The 21,284-nt window shown below is 38.8% G+C and overlaps 1 protein-coding gene across 1 annotated transcript in view; it reads right to left on the bottom strand.

Annotated features, from left to right (window-relative positions):
* Positions 1–516: 516 nt before the first annotated feature.
* The window catches only part of CIITA (class II major histocompatibility complex transactivator), a 32,438-nt gene continuing 11,670 nt past the window's right edge, over positions 517–21,284 (bottom strand). The window contains exons 3-19 of the mRNA XM_062588235.1: positions 19,932–20,060; positions 19,403–19,462; positions 17,970–18,053; positions 17,284–17,343; positions 15,534–15,674; positions 15,334–15,390; positions 13,690–13,755; positions 11,528–13,235; positions 11,241–11,414; positions 10,333–10,404; positions 9,542–9,622; positions 7,926–8,018; positions 6,790–6,873; positions 5,824–5,907; positions 5,087–5,170; positions 4,409–4,501; positions 517–1,038 (exon numbers count right to left, since the gene is read on the bottom strand). Of these exons, the coding sequence (XP_062444219.1) occupies positions 4,429–4,501; positions 5,087–5,170; positions 5,824–5,907; positions 6,790–6,873; positions 7,926–8,018; positions 9,542–9,622; positions 10,333–10,404; positions 11,241–11,414; positions 11,528–13,235; positions 13,690–13,755; positions 15,334–15,390; positions 15,534–15,674; positions 17,284–17,343; positions 17,970–18,053; positions 19,403–19,462; positions 19,932–20,060 (3,050 nt within the window). The 3' untranslated portion in view covers positions 517–1,038; positions 4,409–4,428. The remainder of the gene's footprint in view (positions 1,039–4,408; positions 4,502–5,086; positions 5,171–5,823; positions 5,908–6,789; positions 6,874–7,925; positions 8,019–9,541; positions 9,623–10,332; positions 10,405–11,240; positions 11,415–11,527; positions 13,236–13,689; positions 13,756–15,333; positions 15,391–15,533; positions 15,675–17,283; positions 17,344–17,969; positions 18,054–19,402; positions 19,463–19,931; positions 20,061–21,284) is intronic.

Below are 21,284 nucleotides of genomic sequence, written 5' to 3'. Positions count from 1 at the left end.
TTTGCTATTAGAGTCAGCAGGACTAATACTTGGCCTATAGAGCACCGAGGCCGGCAGAACAGACACACGTTAACACTCTGAAATGTGCTATTGTCCATCACTGCCTAATTCTTCCTGCCTCAACCTGCACAAGGTAGTGATTTCACTTTCAAGTGTACAATAGATGCTTGCACATTTATATTACCATCTACAAGTGAGACACTAAATCTCAGTCCACGTACATGAATGAGAAGACAAATTTGTCTCAGAAGTCAAACTTACTGTTTTCAGCTCTTCAAAGTTCTACGCAAAAATATTTTAGTTGACATGTTTCTTGTGACTTAGAATCTCATTTCTTAGTAGCTTACACTGATATAAGTGCATTTTTTCACTATAAAATTAAAAAAGACTTTTAAAGACCTCATTTTAGACAAGCTAAAAAGCTTTGAAGATTGTCACTTGGAGGATTTTTGTGCAACGAACTGAAACTTTTTATAGTATCTGGATTTCTATGATATCATCAGAAAAAATCCTTAGTAGTTTTCTATTTTTGATTTATTTCTTCTCTTCAACTCCTTTTCCCATTCTTTTTAAAGGAACGAATAACAAGAGACTTACTTGAAAGAAAATATCTTCCTACCACTGGCACCATGAAACAAACAGGTTTTACCTATTACTACTTCGGATGTGGCGGGTCCAGCAGCTTGCAGTCCTACACTTTGGTGAATCAAGGAAGCAGTTTTATATTACCAATATGCTGGTGACTCCTCTTCACATTTAATGGTAATTGCAATATCCAGATGTTCTTTTCATCTTTGAAACTTGACGTTACATCATCACTTCAATGGATACACTACACAGTCTTTGAATAGCATATTAAAAGACCTTTTATACATTTGAATTCTGTTATTCACTTGCTTCAAGAATCACCCGGGAGCTCAAATGTGACTTTTTTCATTTTGCCACTGTCATGAAAATCAGCACTTTTTTTCCTGATGCATAAAGCAGCAAAGAAGATGGAGAGATACAGAGGAGACCTTCCACTTTCCTTTATGGTACCTGTGAAATGATGAAAATAGAATATTAACGGCATACCTAATAGCTTAATGCTTATTAACATCAACAAAATCATATATATATATGTGTGTGTGTGTGTATATATATATGATGTGATCTGGAAATACAAGGCAGTGACTGACAGATGCTGAATGTTTCAGTTTTGGGAGATAAGATGCAGACTTCCTGCTGTTACATATCCTCAGCGCTAATGAAGATGAATGCTTGCCTGTTTTGTCACATCCAGGTATTACATGAATGCTAACCCACATCAGAGAAATGTACTGCAAACAGGAGAGAATAGCAGCAGAGGGAGATACTAATACTAGGAAGACCAAGAAGTTGTTTATGGAGATCTGTGTTAAACACATCTTCTGCTTGGTGTGAAAGCTGACCAATGACCAAGAGTAACCAATTCTCAGAGCTGAGCTTGCTACCACTGACAGCCATTGCTCTGTGGCCAGTGATTTTCAGGACTGGAAAACTGATAGGCCACAAGGTGATCTGGGAGCTGATCTACATGGTCAGAAGATTCTTATTCCCTGCTACCCTTGAGTGACAGACACTGGAAATTGTAACAAGCCTTGCTTGTATAGGTTTCCAGCAGTGTTCATCTCTCTAACGTATTCTCTCCCAAGTACGGTCATCCAATAAGACAAAGGCATTTCTTTGTTGTACTGCAGGCTATTACAGAATCACAGAATCAGTAAGGTTGGAAGGGACCTCTGGAGATCGTCTAGTCCAACCTCCCAAAGATTTCCTGGTGCTGGTTCCACTGGGGCTTGAACCTAGGACCTTCAGTGTGTAAAGCAGATGTGACAAGCACTAAGGATCACTGCAGTTAAGGATCACTACAATGTTTCACTGCTGCTATATTCAGCTAGTCTGTGGAGCTGATATGGCACCTGTCTTCCACAGTCTGCAGCCTAATCAGTGCCACATAAATAGCCAAGTCTACATCTTGTGATCAGTGCACTGAGAGTGAGAGTCGTGCAAAACATTTGCTTGCTCCACAGCTTAGGGAACCATAGACAGCCACAGCCATTGCCAGGACCATTCAAACACAATTCATGCAGCTGGTGCTGCCTCTGCAATATGTATTCGGCTTTCTGAAAGAAAGCTGGAGAGCCTCTGGTGTCTGGGTTTACTCTGCCTTCTGCCTCTTTATTGGTATAATTTCTCTGTTGCATCCTGAGTGATTTTTCAAGAGCAAGGGAGAGCACAGGGCAAAAAAGTGAGAGTAAAAATACTAGATGAAACCATAATGTCCTGTGCCTGCTGTAGCTCCTTCAGCCCCTAAATCTCAGGGCAGTCAAATCTGTTGATCATCAACAAACTGTTCTTTGGTCACAGTGCAATTATTTCTATGATCCTTGAGACAGAGCAAGGAGAATCAAAGTAAATGTGGTTGCAAGTGGGCAAATTACAAAAAAACAGAATGAGAACAAGGACTGTAGGGAACAATGGTTTGCTCTGGGTCCAGTATAGGCTCAGTGTCATGGTGAGACTAACAGATGCTGGGAATTTGTATTAACAACGGAAAAGTGAAAGGTCTTACTAAAAATCAGCATAAAACTTAATCCCTTAGGCGTACAGAACTCATCTATTAAACATGACAAGAACACAGAGGTGTTTAGTTTTGTGCAACGTAAAACAGCAGGTTAGCAGGCCAGCTGCCAGTCACTGGGCTGAACTAGGAGTCGTCCTAGGAGTAGTTTGCTCTTCCCCGTGCAGCACTCTTGCAGTCTGCTAGTACTATTGCCAAGCAGATAGGGCATGTAAGGTGAATGGAGTGGAGAAAAGGGGAACTGATCTGATGTTGATGTGTGCCACTGAGGCAGCATCTCTTTACTTAGCCACCTATGCCTTGATGCTGTTTCTGTGCCTGGTAAAACCAGATAGAATCAGCAATTCATGGAGAACCAGCAGAGAAGCAGGGTAACCTCTCAGGGGTATCGGGGGATACTATCTCACTATTTCAAGTGAAAGGGAAGTTTCACCAAACTCATTAAGCAAGGTTTGATACATGTTCACTAACTGATAGAGAGACAGAAGTGAGGACCTGGATGGAGACTATGCTTTGGGCATGATATTACCATTCGAATGGGCATATATTACCACATATATATATAATATTAATAATATTATGGTAATATATATTACCACATATGGGCTTGACATTCCCTTTTGAGGGAATGTGAAAGCATTCTCCATGTGAAAGCAAATGCTGCTACACAACTCTGGTGAGGTAAACCAGATTTAGCAGAGGAGGGTAGAGAAAGCATGTCTGGAAATGGAGCTGCAGGACAAAACATTGTTTAATCCTAGAGCAGGACAAAATCAGGGAAGATCTGTGACATGGTGCAGAAGACCAGACTTGGAGGAAAAGCTCTTCTGAGTGCAGTCAGAAAGATAAAACCACAAAGGGGAGAAAAACAACAATTCAGAACTCACTGCAGAAAAGTCCAGCACCACACCCCATTCTTTCTAACCTCTAATGGCAATAGTCTGCCTATTTCAGAGATTAGGATTCTCAGAGGAGCTCCCAGATTTTAAAGACATCCTAATTCCTATGACCTTGCGCCATTCTCTGTGCCTCATACCCCTCAGAGGTCTGGTGATCCTCCTTGAATTCTTCTTTGGAAGAAGCCTGCTGTCCTCTAAGAGGAGCTTTAAACACTATGTCTGCATCAGAATTTATAATGAAGTCAAGTTCATCACAGATCAAACAGAATATCCTCCATAGCTGTTATCAATGTTCTTGAACTTTTCTGTAGGCCTGCTGCAAAGCCTTAGCCCAGCACTGCTCCAGATTCCTTTAGTGTTCATGCTGGGGCAACTGCAAAGATGTGGTTTGATGAAGAGTATCAGACCACACACTGCCAATAAGCACATTGTGCACAGAATTTTTCTCCCCTAACCTCAGCTGTTCCAACTTGGCTAATGGCAGACTATACCAAAGGGGCCAGCAGTGTCCAGTACAGTTAGCTCTGGCTTCACAGAGATGTGACACTGTCATTCAAGGTCCTGGATGCTGAAATAGAATTGCAGAAGTGTGATACAAGATGGTGTCAGGTGAATATCTATGTGAAAAAGAAAATAGGTGCACCTACATCTGCTTGTTAAGAAGAGCAGCATGATACAGGCCTCTGGAGACAGTGAGTTCTAAGCATAAGAAATCATGAAATAGGCAAAAAGGAACAAGAGGAAAAAACGGGAATAAAGTCAGCAATATTAAGATGGCTCCTGAAATTTGTAGTCCAAATTTAGCCTACATCATTTCTTCCCATTATGGATCTATAGAACTTTTGATGCATCGATATGTGCCATCAAAACAGATTTTAATGTCTCATGGAGCTAGGGTTTAAGTTACCTTTATAGGATCAAATGAATCTACAAACAAATTCTAGAATCCAACTGATGAAGGTGTTCAAGAACTCCATAGGGAATGGTAGGATTCCATATCCTGTAAGAGCAAATTCATAAAGAAAAAAGATTTTAAGCATAACTTGTTTCATAGTTTCTTTGTAAAAGTTCCCTTTCCCTTTCGGATATAGTTCTATAGAAGTATTTAAACTGTGGAACAAATTAAAATGTATTTTATTTTAGAACAAAGAAATCTCTCCGATGACTCTGGTTATAGGACACATTACAGTCCTGTCTCCCTAAGTATTCTTTAGCTTCCTGTCAAACTCTCCAACTCTGAATGTACGCTGGTAGCTTCAGTCTCCAGTGATGGCTATGCATGGTTCATCCTTCAAACCCAAGTCCTGTGGCCCAGAGTGGGTCAGGTACACTAGGACGGTACACTGGGATGAACAATAGGAAGCTCAGTGCAAACTATGCTTAAAGCTGGATAAATGTGCTTCCCATGGGGCAGTGGGGAATTAATGAGATGACATTTGTAACATTTCTGTGACTACTTTTGCATTTTGGTAATTTCCTTTTCGTGCCTCTTACAAACCTGACATATGCAGAATACAACTTCAGCATGAATTCTAAGCTAACTTACAGACCTAAGACACAACAAACAAAATATCAAGAGACTTACAGCAAATTCTTAATATGGGGACATTTTCTTAGGCTGTCAGTCAGCTTTTGGGCTCCAACGTCAGTTATTTTGTTATACTGAACACTGAGGAAAGAAAAACCCAACATATCTGCTAATTTAGATCACATCACCTAGGCGTACAATCAAACATTTCATTCAGTATCAGGAATATCACAGAGGCTTATCTAAGGATGGTGGAAGAAAGAAAAAGAAAAAAAAAATCGAGATAGATCCCTGCTTCCAAAACCCCAAAGCTCCAGTGGCTCCACAGAATCTATGGTGAACTGCTCCTTAAACTTGTCTAACCACTGAATCTATCTGGACTCCAGCATAAGCATGTTTTCTCAGCACTTGAGGCTGGAATAACACAAAGCTTTCCAAAATTGAGAGGCAGCAACAATACAAGTCTTCAACATCCCCTAGAATCAAAACAGCCTTCTTAAAAATTCTCTGCTGCTGCAGTCCAGAATAGCAGTCCAGAAAACCAGAATTGTTTGTATCCAGTAGGGGCAAAAAATAGTATTTTCAGGCAAATACACATCAGGCATCATCTTTTAATCTTTCCACAACCTTTACGTCTTAACCAACATCAGCCTCTTCTAAGCCAAACATAATCACAAATCATAACGCTTCCTCCTCAGATCCTGTCTTCTCTACTTTCCCTCAGCATTGATCCGAATTTTCAGAATGTAAGCAACTTTGCTAACCTAGATCATCTCAGAAGATTTCATACTTACTCTAACACTCTTAAAGATGACATTGCAGGAAGAATTTTTGCAAGATTTTCTGCTCCAAAATCACAAATGCTATTATTGTACAAACTGCAAAAAACAAAACCAGTATAGTCACAACTGAATAATGGAAAATGTAAACTAGTTATCTATTAGATCAAGGAATTGCAGATAGGGTTGGTACAGCTTAACTTCCAATTTATGCTTCTCTATTTGGAGTTAATCTTTAAAACACAAGTTTCATGTTTTCTGTATCAATTAAAGCACAGAACTACCTCCCTTCCTCAGCTTACACAGATACAACAAAAATAGGTCTAAATGAATGAGAATATTTTGTCTACATTAAATCAAATTAAAAATCTGCAAGAAGATAAAGCACAAAGATTTGGGGAAGGGCATTCAGAATAGGATTTCCATGTGAGCAAGTTATTCCATAATTGTACACTAAAGTTTCTTACATTTCTCTCTAAGACTCTTCATTCAGCCCTATACCAGACATTTTAATGGAGTAGGATGGACCATTGGTTTTGTACCAGCAAGCACACACCACCACATTGCTGCCACTGCATTTTACTCAGCAAGTAGTAGATCACGGTCCTGTGTAAGCATTTGTACAGGCATTATTGATCTGTGGGTATTCTGAATAGGATTTAAAAGTCGGTATAGTCCTTGTTATATGCCTGAGATATACTTTGGTATGTCTACACTTGCTTATACCTTTTTTTGCTTCCTGAAGACAGATGTCTGGAAATGACTGGCATGCAAATGAGAGGAAGGGAAGTCAAACATGCAAGCCTTCCTTATAAGACATGCCTTGCCACTTGCAGTGAGACTGAGCTTTGTGCAAGAATGAAGTCCAAAGCTTGCCTGTCACAAAATGTGTGAATCTTTGTTCCATGTTCAGTAATTTTTGACAGAAGCAGTGAGATTTGTTGTACAAAACAATTGAACAGGATACAACCTCTTACTTACCTAAGAATCTTCAATGAAGACAAGGAAGGCAGAGCTTTAGCTAGCTTCTCTGCACCTACATCTGTTATCTTGTTCTGTGATAAGCTATAGTAAATAAGATGGGTTTTATTAGTTGAGCACATTTATTCTAACAAACAGCAAATATAACTGTAATATAGTAAAATAAAGCCTCTTCTGAGCTACTATTAACTTGAGACTTTTCTCTAATCTAGAATCCAAGATTAGAATGAATTTCAAGAGACTTTAACATTATCCTCTTGCTAAATTTGGAACATTTCTGAAAAAACTAGAGCAGTAACTTGTACCTGCAGTGGAAAGAGAACAGAACGAGAACAGAACGAGAACAGAAAACCTTCCCTTTAATAGATCCCAACATCTAAACTGACACAAGCCTGAAGCGTTCCATGTGTTAACCCAGACACAAAGCATATACATTCAGGAAGCCTACTGATTGCACAGGACTGCAAAGCTGGATAGTTACCTAGGGCAGCAGGCTGCTAAGGATAGAAGACAGGGATAAGGGGGACAGCAAAAACTACCTATTCCTCCTGAAAAGAAAATTCAGCTCACTGCTGCCACTGTACAGGGTGGTCTAAACTGTGTGAGGCTGTGATTGACATGCACTGCCTGTCCCTATCCCACTCCCTCACTCCCTCACTGCTATCAGAAGGAGCAACCTGAGCTCTTCTGGAATCTCCATTGCTACTTCACTCTCTTCCTTCTGTCTTCTTCTGCACTTTGTCCTTCCCCTTCTTAAGGGCTTGCTGCCTTGGCCTGGTTTTGTCTGCATTGCTTGAAGTTCTGAGGCAGCTCTCCCTGAAACAGACCCTGAAGTATTTAAAATATTTGATATACACTTTGTTTTTAAGTAATTTGCATAGTCTGTTTAGGTCAAATGTAGGAAAAAAAAATGACTACCCTTGAAGGGAAATGGAAAATTGTTACTATACAATCCCTAATGCTATAGGATTAACCCATTTCTCTGATGAATGTACTGGCTAAATATGCCCATATGCCAAGTGGTCTATAAGGCCCATGGGTTCCTTGTGCTCGTAACTGTTAAGGTGCAATCCATTAGGCTCGAGGATTAATCCATTTCTTTTCAAAATTTTCTAAAACTTAACCTTGCAACTTACTTTAATGTTTCCAGCGATGTCAGCTTTGGAAAGACTTCAGATAGACTCTTTGCTCCTTCATCTCCTATGTCATTCTCATTCAGAGCTTCAAGGCTGTATGATCACAGAGAGGAAATTAGTTCCCTTTCAATAAAAATTTTTGTTTTATCCACCTCACAGACCACTCTTCATATCTTGAAAACCTTCCTCTCCATATTAGCCTCTAATCAGCAAGAAACATCTCACAAATTCCAGTTTCTCTATTAAGCAGCTCTCTGCTACCTGAATATACAGCCTAAGATTTATTTTCGCTAGTTGAATGGTTTGACCCATTTCCTCTGGTATACAAATGGTAGGTAGCACTTAAAGTAAGGAAGCTTTACTTCACCATATACTAACAGTTATTAAAATGGTTATGAAATAGCTGTGTTTCAGCTATACTGAAATAAAACTTCCTGTGCACACAGGAAAAAAAAAAAAAAAAAAGAAAAAAAAAGAAAAAAAAGAAAAAAGACAACGACAAAATCCAGTACATGCTGTAGATTCTTGCTTAAATTGTTCCTCACCAAGATGGTATCAGAAATGAAGCTTTTTTCATTTAGGTACTCTGATGGAAAGAGTTTTAGGTAGTCTCAATTAGATACTAGATGCCTTTCTGATCTCATAGACAGCACTGGGATTCATCGAGCTCTTTCCAATTTTAGAGCTCAACTGTTTTTCCAAAATATAAATAGGCTACTGTTCAGGAACCATACACATAAATAGCCAATGGGCTGAGCCAGTAAGGCTGAATGCCCTCTCAAAACCCAGTGATCTTCCAAGAGATACGATGGTAGAATATTAGCTTTTGTTGTTGTGATTCTTTCTAGAGGAAAGCAGCTTAAAATTTAGAGATAGCTGGTTTGCCATGGATGTGAGAGAATAAACAGTAACTGGAGTTCTGTGTTTCTAATATTCCTCCTGGTAAAGGAAGGGACAAAGACAGGGCAAAGATATACGGGCAAAAAGAAACCAAACACTAGAGGAGGGTTTTTGTTTTTGAACAGAGCTCGTATCTTTTACGTGAAACAAACTTGCAAAACTCAAGTTCTTGCATGCATTGCGAGAAGTTCAAGATGCCTGTTGACCCTGGAGGATTCATTACACAGCACAGGCACATGCACCCAAGTTAACCCCATCATTTAATACTGCTCATGGCTCAGGAGCTAGCCTGTTCTCTCAGGGGACAGACTTTACAGGGATCTCTGAGACCTTAGCATGGAGAGGCCAGTGACTCAGGTGGTTATAGAACTTGCATGAAGAAAAAGAAGTAAGTAGGCAGTGACAGTCAGTGCCATTGCAGCAAGAGGGAGCACCAAGAGAGGCCACTGCATTAAACCTCTCCCACAAGTACTAACAGAGGTGGAAGCGACTGAAGGGATACCAAATGAAGGAAATAGCTTAACTGGCATCAGCAAGAGACCTGATGAACCTTACCTGTCAGTCTGTTGTTCTATTCACTGAATATTTTGTTCAGTTTGTTCACCAAAACAAGCAGTCCTATTGCAAATAAAACACTTCTCGGGTACATGAGCTCCCCTATCATCAAGGGCTACGGAGGAGCAATATTAGCATGGTTAAGCTTTAGAATTACTCACTCTAAATGCTGAAGTGATGGAAATGCTGCAAGAATTTCCACAAGTTTTAGGAATCCCTGAAGGCCACATACTTGACCCAGCCTGGAAGAAAATATAGACAGACAGACACACAGCAGTTGTGTGTCTTTTCACGCTCTCAAAAAGCAAAAGTTATAAATTTATTATGCCCTTGTCCTACAGCCCCCAGTAGAAGCTAGTTTACACTCTTGAATAATCAAGAATTCCCTGCCCCAGCAGGCTGGTGGGTTACAATTTCTGCTTTCAGGTCTCCAGAAGAGGACACCAAAAGGCTAGGGTCAAACACTTCTGCCCTGAGAAAGTGGTATATGCATTTGACTACTCTCATTTGTTCTAGATTCCTGTATTTTTGTTCTCTCTCTCTCTCTCTCTTTTTTTTTTTTTTTTTTTTTTTTTTAACATTTCTCAACTAAGCATTATACTCTTGATAATCTCAGATAGGAAAGTGAGGCATATCTGGGGAAAGATTATTTCACAAGTAATTGGACTACGATCACAATATTATATATGCTATGGGATGAGATCTGCATCTGGTGTTAATGATGATATGCATCACTGTGGGGGCTAGAAATGGCATTTTCAAGTTCTAATTATAAATTAGTAATTCCAGTTCAGATTGGCAAAACATAAATGAATGGGTTTTACATATTGTTTCTCCTTTAACTAGGCTTCAATAGACTACCTTTCTGTGAATTCAACAATTGTGGCCAATATACATGACTCTACTTAGTCTTAAATGTAAACATGTATCAATAGAGAGGCATAACACTTACGCAAATTCTATTTTTCTGAGGTTTTTGATGGCAGGAATTTCATAGCTATTCCAATCAGATACATCTTGCACACTAAATAAATCACAATAGAGTGAAGATACAAGAAATATTTTAGAAACCAGAACAGTACTTTATAAAAAAAATTAGTTAAATTTTACAAGAAATAAACCATTTACTAGGAAACGTCTAGGAATCTAGGAAACTTCAGAACAACTTCTGTTCCAATTTTTCTTCATTGGATTGATTCCAATCCAATAATTACCTTTCATGGAGCAGCTGTCAGCCCTTTTTTTCAATACAACTTAAAAATACATTCTTCTAAAGCAAGTATTCTGTGTTTATTTGAATCAAAATAATCTGTGTCAAAGTGGATATCATTTTGATTTCAAAAGAATATAAAATACTTCATTCATGCATGCTGCTAATTGTAACCAGTCCCCTAGCCACATCATCAGCAAGGATGGAACACAGGGCTTGTTGACCATGTAACACATGCCTTTACCCTCTGACCTAAAGCACTGACTAGGGTCATGCAAAAAAACCTTATATTTATAGCCTAGGTGCTATAGGGGAAAAAAATCAGTTAGCACAAGTTATGTAACTGAAAGCAATTAGAAGATAACATACTCAGAGATTCAAAAAAAAAAAAAGTGTGGAAAAAATTAGCATTGACTTCTTTATTGGCAGTTTTGAGAAGTATTCTGCACGGGCCTAGTCCTCCTCCCTGTCATAACTATTGGTCCACCTCAGAGTAGCAGAACACATGAGATGACACAAGAACTTGTGTTGCCTCAGTTTACTTCTCCTTTGAATAAACAGAGGACTCCATGCCCCAGGACTGTCACTGAACCTCCACTTTCTTAATTCACTAATACATTGTGAGGGCTTTTGATCATAGATGAGCCTACCAGCTGATCATCATCTTCTGCATCTGTACAAGCTCAGAAAGGTCACTGATGTCCTTCATCGTCTTTGCCTTAAAGGGATCAAGAACAAATTTCTCTGTTGACATTCTTAGCAGTTCATATTCTTTTGTCTGTTCTAAAGACTTCCACAGCCTGACTGTATCTCTGAGGGAAGCCCTGTAAAGTGACAAAACATACGAAATCAACAGATATGACTGCTGCTGTTGCACGAAAGTGTCTTTTACATACAGTCCTATGACTGATGCTACTGTCTACAAAGAAGGACCAACCTGAATGATGCCACATTCTTTAAGCCAACCAAGTCTTTTAGCCCTTGCATATCAATGCTGCTGTTCTGCAAATCCAAGGAAAATTCTTTTCTTGACAGTTTTAAAACAGAGTACAGCACATAGACATCAGGTGGTGTAAGAGCAACACCCAGAAAAGACAGCTCTGGCTTGAGTCTTAGGGCTACATGTTGCAAAAGATAGTTGTTTTGTGTTTCAAAAATACAATGGAAAAGCTCCAGTAACCTCTCCGGACATAAGTCATTTATCTGCAGCCTTCTAATGTATTTCAAGAGAGTTTTCTGCTTTTTGGTTGATTGTTTTACATCCTTGTTTGAAAAAAAGCAGAAGTCGGGGTCATCCTGGAGGAACAACAATCCAGTCAAAAATCGAGGCACTAAGTCTAACCAGTTAAAAGGCTTTTTCTTCTTGGATGGAAAAGACAGGTACTTTGTTAGGCTTTTATCCTTGATCTCCTCTGCTAAGATAAGGTGAAGTGCACCTAAGAAATTCTGAATGGCAAAAGTGGAGAATGGGCTCCCGAATTCTTCTTCTCCAGTATCTGAATGTTTGGGGAATGCAAAAGGCAGGATGAATCCACATTTCCGAGCAAATTCTTTAACTTCCTTAGAAGGAAGAAGGTAACTTTTCATGGCACTTTGGTGCTTTTCTCCAAGATACCAGGCTATACGGGCTAGCATAGCAAGATTCTCTTGATTTTGCATGGGGGTAACATCTCGTTGCATAGATGTTAGCTTTTGCCGAATAAATTTCAGGAAGAGTGTAGTAAGAGTTGAAGGAAGGTCTTTGTCTCCCATTTCAAGTACTGTCTCACAGAGAAAACAAACAAATCTACACATAACAGGGCTGTAACAATGACTGAACAGGTACTGACAATCTTTGATTAATTTCAGTGCTTTATCACAGTAGGGTAATCCTTCAAAATACTTGGTTATGAATAATTCTCTCTGCTGAGGGGAGAATCCTACTATTTCAACAGTTTTATCCACTTTGGACACATACTGGCTCACCTTGTCTTTAGGTCTTGCTGTAATCAGTAACGTACAACCATTCAGTATCTTTTTTTGGATGAGGCCTGAAAGTAGCTCCTTTATACTGTACACTTCTTTGTCAGGCTTGCTGTCTGAGAAACGAGGAAAATTCTCATTATCATGCAGCCCTTCAAAGCCATCAAAAACCAGAAGGACTTTAGCAGGATTTTGTAGTATGTATTCAAAGACCTCATTGCTTCCCTCTTGCGGTTTTACAAAAAACTCAAGAAGTAGATCCTTCAAGCTGTATCGCTTCTCAGGCATGCTTATCTGTTTGCACTCAAACCAAAAGACAAATTCAAACAGAGAAAACTCTCCATTGGACCAGTCCTGGCAGATCTTCTGAACAAGAATGCTTTTTCCCATTCCTGCTTTTCCTAACACCACAATCACTTTAGTCTCTAATTCTTTACCTCCTGAGATTTGAAATATTTGGCTTCTTTCAAGGGCTGCCTTTTCCTTCCCTTGCAGATTACAAGTCATCAGCGTCTTTTCCATTACTTTCACAGTATTCTTCCCACTCTTGGTTTCAATTTGGCCTTGAACAAGAGTTCCATCAACAAACAGATGGTCAAGAGCTACTTCACGCTCCATGGTCACAAATTTGCACATGTCTCGGAAATAATCCATAAGTAATGTACAAAAAGCTTCCACTGGCCCTAGAGAAACAAAAAACACATTCATATTGAAGAAACCAGCCCAAAGTTTTCAGAACTGATTCCAGGTGTTTATAATTGTAATAAAGCCAAAATACATCAATTTGCAGGAAGCATGTAGGTCTGGATTCATCCCATTCAACTTGAGGTACTTAAATTAAGGAGTGCGGGCAAAATAGATGCCTTTACACATAAGACCTAAATCACTTTGGAGGTATCTATGTATCTGATATAAACAGCTAAGTATGTTACACCTCTCAGGTAGATAATAGAGTGATGTCTACAGGTGGACAAGTATGACATTTTAACAACAGGAATTGTGCTCAGGGCACTTGGAACAGCTTCACAAATTGTCATGAAGGACATTTTCTACAGGTAGCTTTTATGTATTGAGAATAAACACAGTAAAATTAGCTATAAATAGTCAAAGTTTTAAGTTCAAGAGATCTAAACTCACTTGGTCTCTTGAAAGGTTCTTCAGAAGAAACTATAGGAACCTGCAATTCTTTGAACACTTCTAAGCCTGCAGAAACACAATAATATACTTGAGAAAGATGGTCACTGATTCAGCTTTACTGATTTTAACAGTTTCTAATCCAAATGTTTAAGTTCATTGCAATGCAAACCATGTGCTGTCTAGAAAAAGAAATACTTACCTATTTTACAAGAGTAAGATGAAAAAAGTTCAAAAATAAAAGTACACTTTAGCTGATACAAACTGCTGTAGTCAGTATAGCTACAAGATGACAGCTGTCATGAAGCAGAAAACATAGCGTAAAAGAGTGACATCCACTGTTCTTTTCAAATGTCAGTGTTGCATAAATCCATGTTCACATGTCAAACTTTTTAATGTCACCAAAAGTAACAGTTTCCTTTTGTTATTCTGCACTTGTAACTACGTGTTAAATATAAGAGTCACAAATAAGTGACATGTAAAATCTTGACCATAGTGGTAATAGAATTTATCTATTACTCTTCATTACAAAGTACTGTAATTGTCCGATTTTCTTCCTTTTTGCCTGTTTGTTTTCCAACTGTTGCAGACCATTTGCAATTGGTCAGACAAGCATTGCCTGCTATCCACAAAAAAAAATGAGAATTTTTCCAGAGAACATATATTTTCTATAAACAGTCTATTAGTGAGAAAGTATCAGTTTTGACAAAACTTTTGGTAGGAAAGACTTTGCAGGTTCAGGACAGAATTTAAATTGATAGAGATGTTATAAAATCAACACCATCAATAGTCCCCTACTCAGCAGAGATGTGGAAAACCAGGTTCATCTCCCTAGATCTGCACAGTATACCATTTAAAAATATTTCCCCAAACCTAGGGGTATTTGCCTATTAATCTTCACTTTAAAATTTTGCTATTTTGGGTGGTATCAGCCACCAGAGGGCAACAACACACTTGTACTAAACTGCAGGCAGCTTTAATTAGGGTACATAGTGATTAGGAACTGAACATCCACTGCACAGCTGTCTGGCCTAACAGCTCTCTGGGGTTTGGAAGAAAAAAGCCCAAGGAAAGTCTGCTACCACAGAAGGGACTCTTCTAGCCTTACTAAAGCTCTGATTTCTTTATAAGCCCTTCTGTATATTAGGCTTCTGAATTGCTTAAAGTTATTGTGTTGTTAAAGTTACATAGGAAAGAGTTTGTTTTGGTTTTGGGGCTTCCATGCAAGCTGACTGCAATCTAGCTCCTAGCTAGATCTCTGAGTGTTTAAGGTGCTCAGGCCAAGCCAGTACCAGTATGATTTCTCGTTCAGATGATGCTTGAACACACTGGATTTTTGTAATTGTTTTAACCATATAAGACTTGAGAAATTGGACTTTACAGCAAACACAGTGGATTGGTTGCTAAGGTGTAGTGGAAGGTGTTGCTCTACAATCTTATCTACCTCATATTTTGGACTAGACTAAGCAGCCAGTGACCAATACAGAGTAGGAAATGTCATTCTTTTTTATTTTTTATTTTATTTTTTCCCCCCGAATAATATCAACACGAGTAAAGCCTGGAGAATAGAATTGGCTTCGAGAACAGGCAATATGCTCCCTCTCCCATCCAAAGAACTCTACAGACAAAAAATCACTTTATGCTTACCACATAAACTAACTGGAAAACTTGAGGGAATCAATGTTTCAGTGGAAGGAGTCAGCACTGGAAATGAAACAAAAAAATGCTAATTTTCAGGGTACCACAGCTACCAGTGACTGTGATGAGGGAACTTAGTATCTTGTTGACAGTACTGATTTTCCAGTACTTTCTGCCTATTTATGTGAACAAAAGATTATGGTTCCTACCTGGATATATTATAACATTTGATGTGCCATTTTCAATAAGAAAATTAATTATCTGCTGAGGAGGAGCTGCAAAATCTGTATTCTCTTGGCTCCCTTTTGCAGTGACAGGCAGATACTCCGGAATCAAACATGTTGAAGACCCTGGAATGGAGTGTAGAATAATTACTCGCCTGTTTTTAATGCTCCTGGCTTCCAGAAGTGGGCTACTTATTCTCTCTTGCAGCTTCTGGGCAAATCTTGAGTTTGCAAACCACAATTCATGGAGTCATATGAAGACCACAAAATCCACTAAACAAAACCTCTTAAAAAGGGCAATAAGTACAAAATACAAGTGATTACCCAGCTTTTCATGACCATCAGTTGTTGACAACTAAAAAAAGTCCATTAACATAAGGCAAAACACACAGGACAGAGTCTAAATGCACAGAGTATAGATCCAGAAGAGAGAAAATGTATAAATACTGCATGTCGGAGTGAAATTTACCATTCTTTGACATCTTCTGCTCACAGTCGGATATCACATGGTTTGTACAAGCAGCTAGCAAGCACCTCAGAACAAACTGACACCAAGAAATTGTTTGATGATGCAACGCTTGCAACTCAATCAGCCATAGCCCTGAGTCTCCACAGCGAGGACAAAATTTCTGCTACTACTTTGTTCTGTGTCTGCCAGCACCAGATACTAAATTACTTCTAAATTACCCACTGCTTTTTGGTTCACTTCCAGCATAGATTTACAGGCAAAGGTGTTGGATTGTCTTTGTTATTATCCTTTGCCAGAGTACTACGCACACCCTCTGCTATACAACATGATCCAGAGAAGGTGGCTACACAGCCCATTACTCGGATCAGAACTTCCTTTTGGTGAACAAAATTCGACCATTAGTTTTGCTCTACTATTCCAAATATAGTAATATTATTGCAAATTTAGTTATCTAGCTGCTGTTTGCGAATTACTGGATGAAAAAGAAATTGGAATTAGAACAAATAAAGTTTATTAAAAATTTTGCGATATCTTATTCTTCAGCCTAAATAACTAATTATTTGAAATAGCAGGTATTAATTAACTCTGCTCAGCACCAAGAAATTTCCTTTTCTTCCAGTACTCACTTTGGTATAGCATGGACTGGGTCAAGAAGCCTTCTCTTTGCAGTTATTATTTTTACTATGCTGTTTTACTGAATTTTTGGAAGATATCACACTTAGGCCACATTTGGTACTTCCTGGTTTTGATCCTCTTTTGCTCAGAGTCAAATAACCCACCATAAACAAAGGATGCACATTATATAAAGTACAAAATTTGGCACAATCCTAGTTCCCAACTAGCCTGCTTTCTGCTCTCAGATGGATTTAGAAAAGTTCAACTGTGCCTCCGCTGATGCTAAGGAAATTAGTTTTCCTCTCACTTGGCAGGAACTTGTGTTTTCAAAGCACAAGGATCCCAGCTGTTTCCAGGCCTCCATGTAATCAGTCCCAATATGCCCAGTTCCATAGCTACTGATAAGAGACCATAGATTTGTTACATCATCAATTAGACTGAGATGCATAATACAAATAATGTGATTCTGCAGTGATTTCTACGCTGGTCAAAGCATTTAAACATGAAAATTCACCTTTACACTATTTTACCAAATCTGTGAGAGCAGACTTTCCCTAGAAGGCAAGGCTGTAACATCTAACAGAGGAAGAGACGTTGGAACACAAGACAATATACATTCAACAGTCTTCTCCTATTCACCCAGTAACTCACCAATTTTCTTGTATTTGGGTTCTGAAACATCAGAGCAACTCTCTGAAGACCCTAAGAAGGCTGATGGAAAGAAAGATGATGGTAAGTGACACAAATTGAGCCTAGTTTGGTAATTTTAGCTGTGGATAGTTTCCACTTTTTTAAGTAGAAGGGAGTGCTAGCTGCTTCAATTCAGCTATTTCATAACTGCAGAATTCATATTTATTAAAAATGAATGTGAATAGCCCCATAATGTTTTACTATGACTGTGAACTTTCAACAAGATTGTGGATTTTTGTGACAGTAATCAAAGCTTTTTGCTCTTGCTATTGATTCTCTTTAACAGCAACATTCAGCTAACACTTGCTAAGTTTCAGATATGCTGAAAGCAAAGTTAAAACTGTCACATGGATGATGAAAAAGTGAAGAAATATGCTAAGTGTCATATAACACAACAACAAACTGAAAATTGTAAAAGATATGCTGGGGGGGGGGGTTGTAGACCCCTTCGCCCACAAAGGACGAGCAAGATCACCGCTGATTTAAATGTGCAGAACACTTTTCGAGTCAGAGGAAGCACATCTGCTTATGTCAGTGAAGAACTACATGAAAAATACATTGAGGCTGCTTTAGAAAACAAAGATCTTAATGCATATTTAGAATCCAAAGAGCACAGGCTGTCAAGTTACTCACGGTTTTTCACTCACTTCGTTTGTGACATTTCTGCATTTTCACATCAGTAAATTTCTCAGTGTTTTCATTAGCCATTTCATCCAAAATAAGGTTCCCTGCTAAAAAGCATTAAAAATTGCCAAATGTCAACCTCTGTTCTCCTAGAAAAGTTATAGGGAGAGGCAAAAGCAAGAGACATACACTCACAGGCAGCAATGATGATACATGCTCCAAACAAAAGATGAAAGCAGAAAACATACTGTAAAACATATATTGAAATCTATATGACTTAGCCCACAGAACACTGGCAGCACACATTGTCACCTTATGTTAGTTTCTAGACTGCAAGAGATTCATCTGCTGTCATGAATTTAGTGGCTACTAAAATGCAAGTACTTCTCAAGACCCTAATCATGAGCAAAGAGGGCAAAACATCCAGCTTTTGGACTGTATCTCAGGTGAATCAAAGGGTTTGTGTGATCTCAGTACTAGTAAAGTTACTCAATCATTTTATATATGAAAATGATTCATTCCTTTAAGCAGCAGAGTAAAGGGTTCTAAATGGATCTTACCATTGGAGTTGTAAGAACTTCTTAAATTATCTGTATCATTCTTCTACTGTCAAATGCTTAAGTACTAATACTATGTACTTCCTCTAAACTCAATGGTAATTTTGCCATTAGGTGCAAAGACTCAAAATGCTAAATATACCAGGGAGCACTGAAAAGCATCAGAAAAAGACATGGAAACTTGTAACTGGAATTAATTATCTTAGTTAAGGACTGAACCTTGGTTAGTCATTCCAAGTTATTTTTCTCATGCATAAAACAGGATACACCGAAATCTTTCTCAGTCTATGAATTCCACAGCAGCCACATATTTATACACATGCATTTTGAAATAATAAACATCTGCTTATGTATCAATAGAAAAACAATGCTTTTTTATAAAGCAAATCAATTCTCTCTGGGCAAGCACTGCAATGAAGAAATAATTCACTGTGTGCATATTGTACCACTGCAACATTGGTCAGGGAGTGAAGTAAAACCTAGCATGCCTTCTTAGGCAGCTCTGTGCATCATGAACAGAAATAACCTGTGCACGAACTAGGTTTATATGCATGCTAAGTCCTCTAGATGGGTCAGACTTAATGAACACAGGCACACGCTCAGAAAAAGTCTGATGCTATGTGAGGGCATATCCTGCACTAGACAGTAGAGCTGTGCATACACTATGGAGCCATGCTGAAGTAATCAGCAACGTGGTCAGAAATACAACTGCCACTTCTGAACCTGAAAAAATACAGAAAATCCTCAAAATTTGGCAAGACATAGTTCCAAAGTAGAAAAAGAAGATATCAGATGTATAGAAACCTTACTCGCATTCAAATTGTGGGGATGAAGTACACAGCAGATGTTAGTCAGATCACTGTCATGGAAAAAACTAATCTTTGCCACATAAATCTTACCAAAAGTGTCTTCCACCTGCTTCTCCTGCTGATCTTTGAGCACATATTCTGCTAATTCAGCTATCAAGAACAAAAAAAGGAATACAGTAAACTGCATAGTAAATTACACAGTAGAAACTATCGCAAGTTTACTCTCATTAACAGAATTCTGCAGTCTCAGTGAAACTGAGGAGTTAAAATAATATATTTTTTCTTGTAAAACCTGTAATTGTTGTTCAGGAAATACAGAACACTAGAAAGGAGAAGTTAAGACAGGAAGTGTTAAGCAGAAAGGGCCATTAATAGAGAGATTTTTTTCCCCCCTGACAACCACAAACTGTTGTTCATCTGTTTCCCCACAATGAGATGCATAGGTTTGGGTGGGTTAGATATAATGTCCATGAGCAACAGGCCACTTTTGAGTAGACACTACTGCTTTAAAGTGAACATAGTATTGTAAGAAGTGAGCAGAAAATAACGATCATGTTAAGATGCCAATACTCTCCCCCCCCCCCAAAAAAAAAAAAAAAAAAAAAAAAAGCTTTCATACCTATTCTAGCATAAGCTTCTCTTGTGTTGGAATAGAGATACAATTCATCCCCATTTTCATCATTTTCCATTGTACAAAGGAAATCCATGTTATTGAACTGATCGTAACTGCTGGTATCAATTTCAGGATCTAGAATTAAGGAGTGAAAATTTGCTCATTGAATACTATAGCTAAGGAAAAGAAAAACAAAAAGCAGGACATCCTGAAAAGGTAGAATTATTACTTTCATATAAGGCTTTGGCTCTGCACTGAATGTTGGCTACCCAGGAACTGAACTGAATTGACAGTAACTTACAGTTGTCCAGAAATAATACTCACCTTTTGCTAAACTCTGAGGCTTCATGGCTCCTAGTAAACTAAACAGTTCCAGAACCCGTTCTCTGATGCTGATGCCTACTGGCACAGTTCGGACCCATCCATAAAATTAAACTTTCCAACTCTCCAGAATGTGGCGCTACTATCCAAATTCCCTGTTGGAAATGGTGCTAAGTCCATGCTAATCTCTGAATTGCACCTAGGTATTGCCTGGGAAAATGCTAGTCAGTCACAGACAAAAGTGTGCCAGGGACCACATCAACTGTTTAACAACACGTATGTCAAAAGTTCCATGTGATGGGCCATGCTCTGGCACTGGTTCATTTACCTATGTCTTGTCACACATTACTAAGGCTCAAAAGTATTCAAATAAGTGAAGCAGCTCTGATGTGTTGAGAGTCAGTCTTTGATCTCTAATTCATTCTAACTTCAGTCACTGAGCAAGCGAGGCCATGGTAGTGCAGAAGGCACGCTCCTGCAGACACTAGTAACAGAAGCAGAGAGAGCAAAGCTTAAACAAGAAAGTAACGAATCACAAAGATGATTACAGATTCTGGAGCTCAGGTCTCTACTGATTTGTACATGTAGTTGTTGACACTGGTCACTCATGAAAGTAATGAGAATGTAAAATGGTATCCTTCTGATTTGGTAACATTTTATGCCTATCTGGCGCAGAGCTGCAGGACTTCATATCTGTCATACATTAAACTTCTGTTCTTCTCCTTTCATTGCCACCCTCAATCTGCAGCCCAGCTACGTTGCTTAATATAAGCTCAGCTGTTGTTTCACAATGCAGTCAGCAGCACAGATATGCCTGCATGCTTTTATGCTGTCCTTCACTCTCCCTAGAAAAGCCAAGGAAGGGCAGAAATTCTAAGTAGCTAACAATTACCTACTACATGGTGTCTGTTCCTGCAAGTTAACCTCCACACTTTCACAGAGATTCAGGAGCAGAAAGTCTGAGGGCTAGGGCTGAACTCTTTACTTGCTTAGTTGTAGGAACTGATATGTAAAGCATCATGTTTCCACTCCACCCTT

Source organism: Rhea pennata, chromosome 15, assembly GCF_028389875.1.
Source record: "Rhea pennata isolate bPtePen1 chromosome 15, bPtePen1.pri, whole genome shotgun sequence".
Taxonomy (NCBI): Eukaryota; Metazoa; Chordata; class Aves; order Rheiformes; family Rheidae; genus Rhea; species Rhea pennata.
This window is presented reverse-complemented; position numbering and strand designations above follow the sequence as displayed.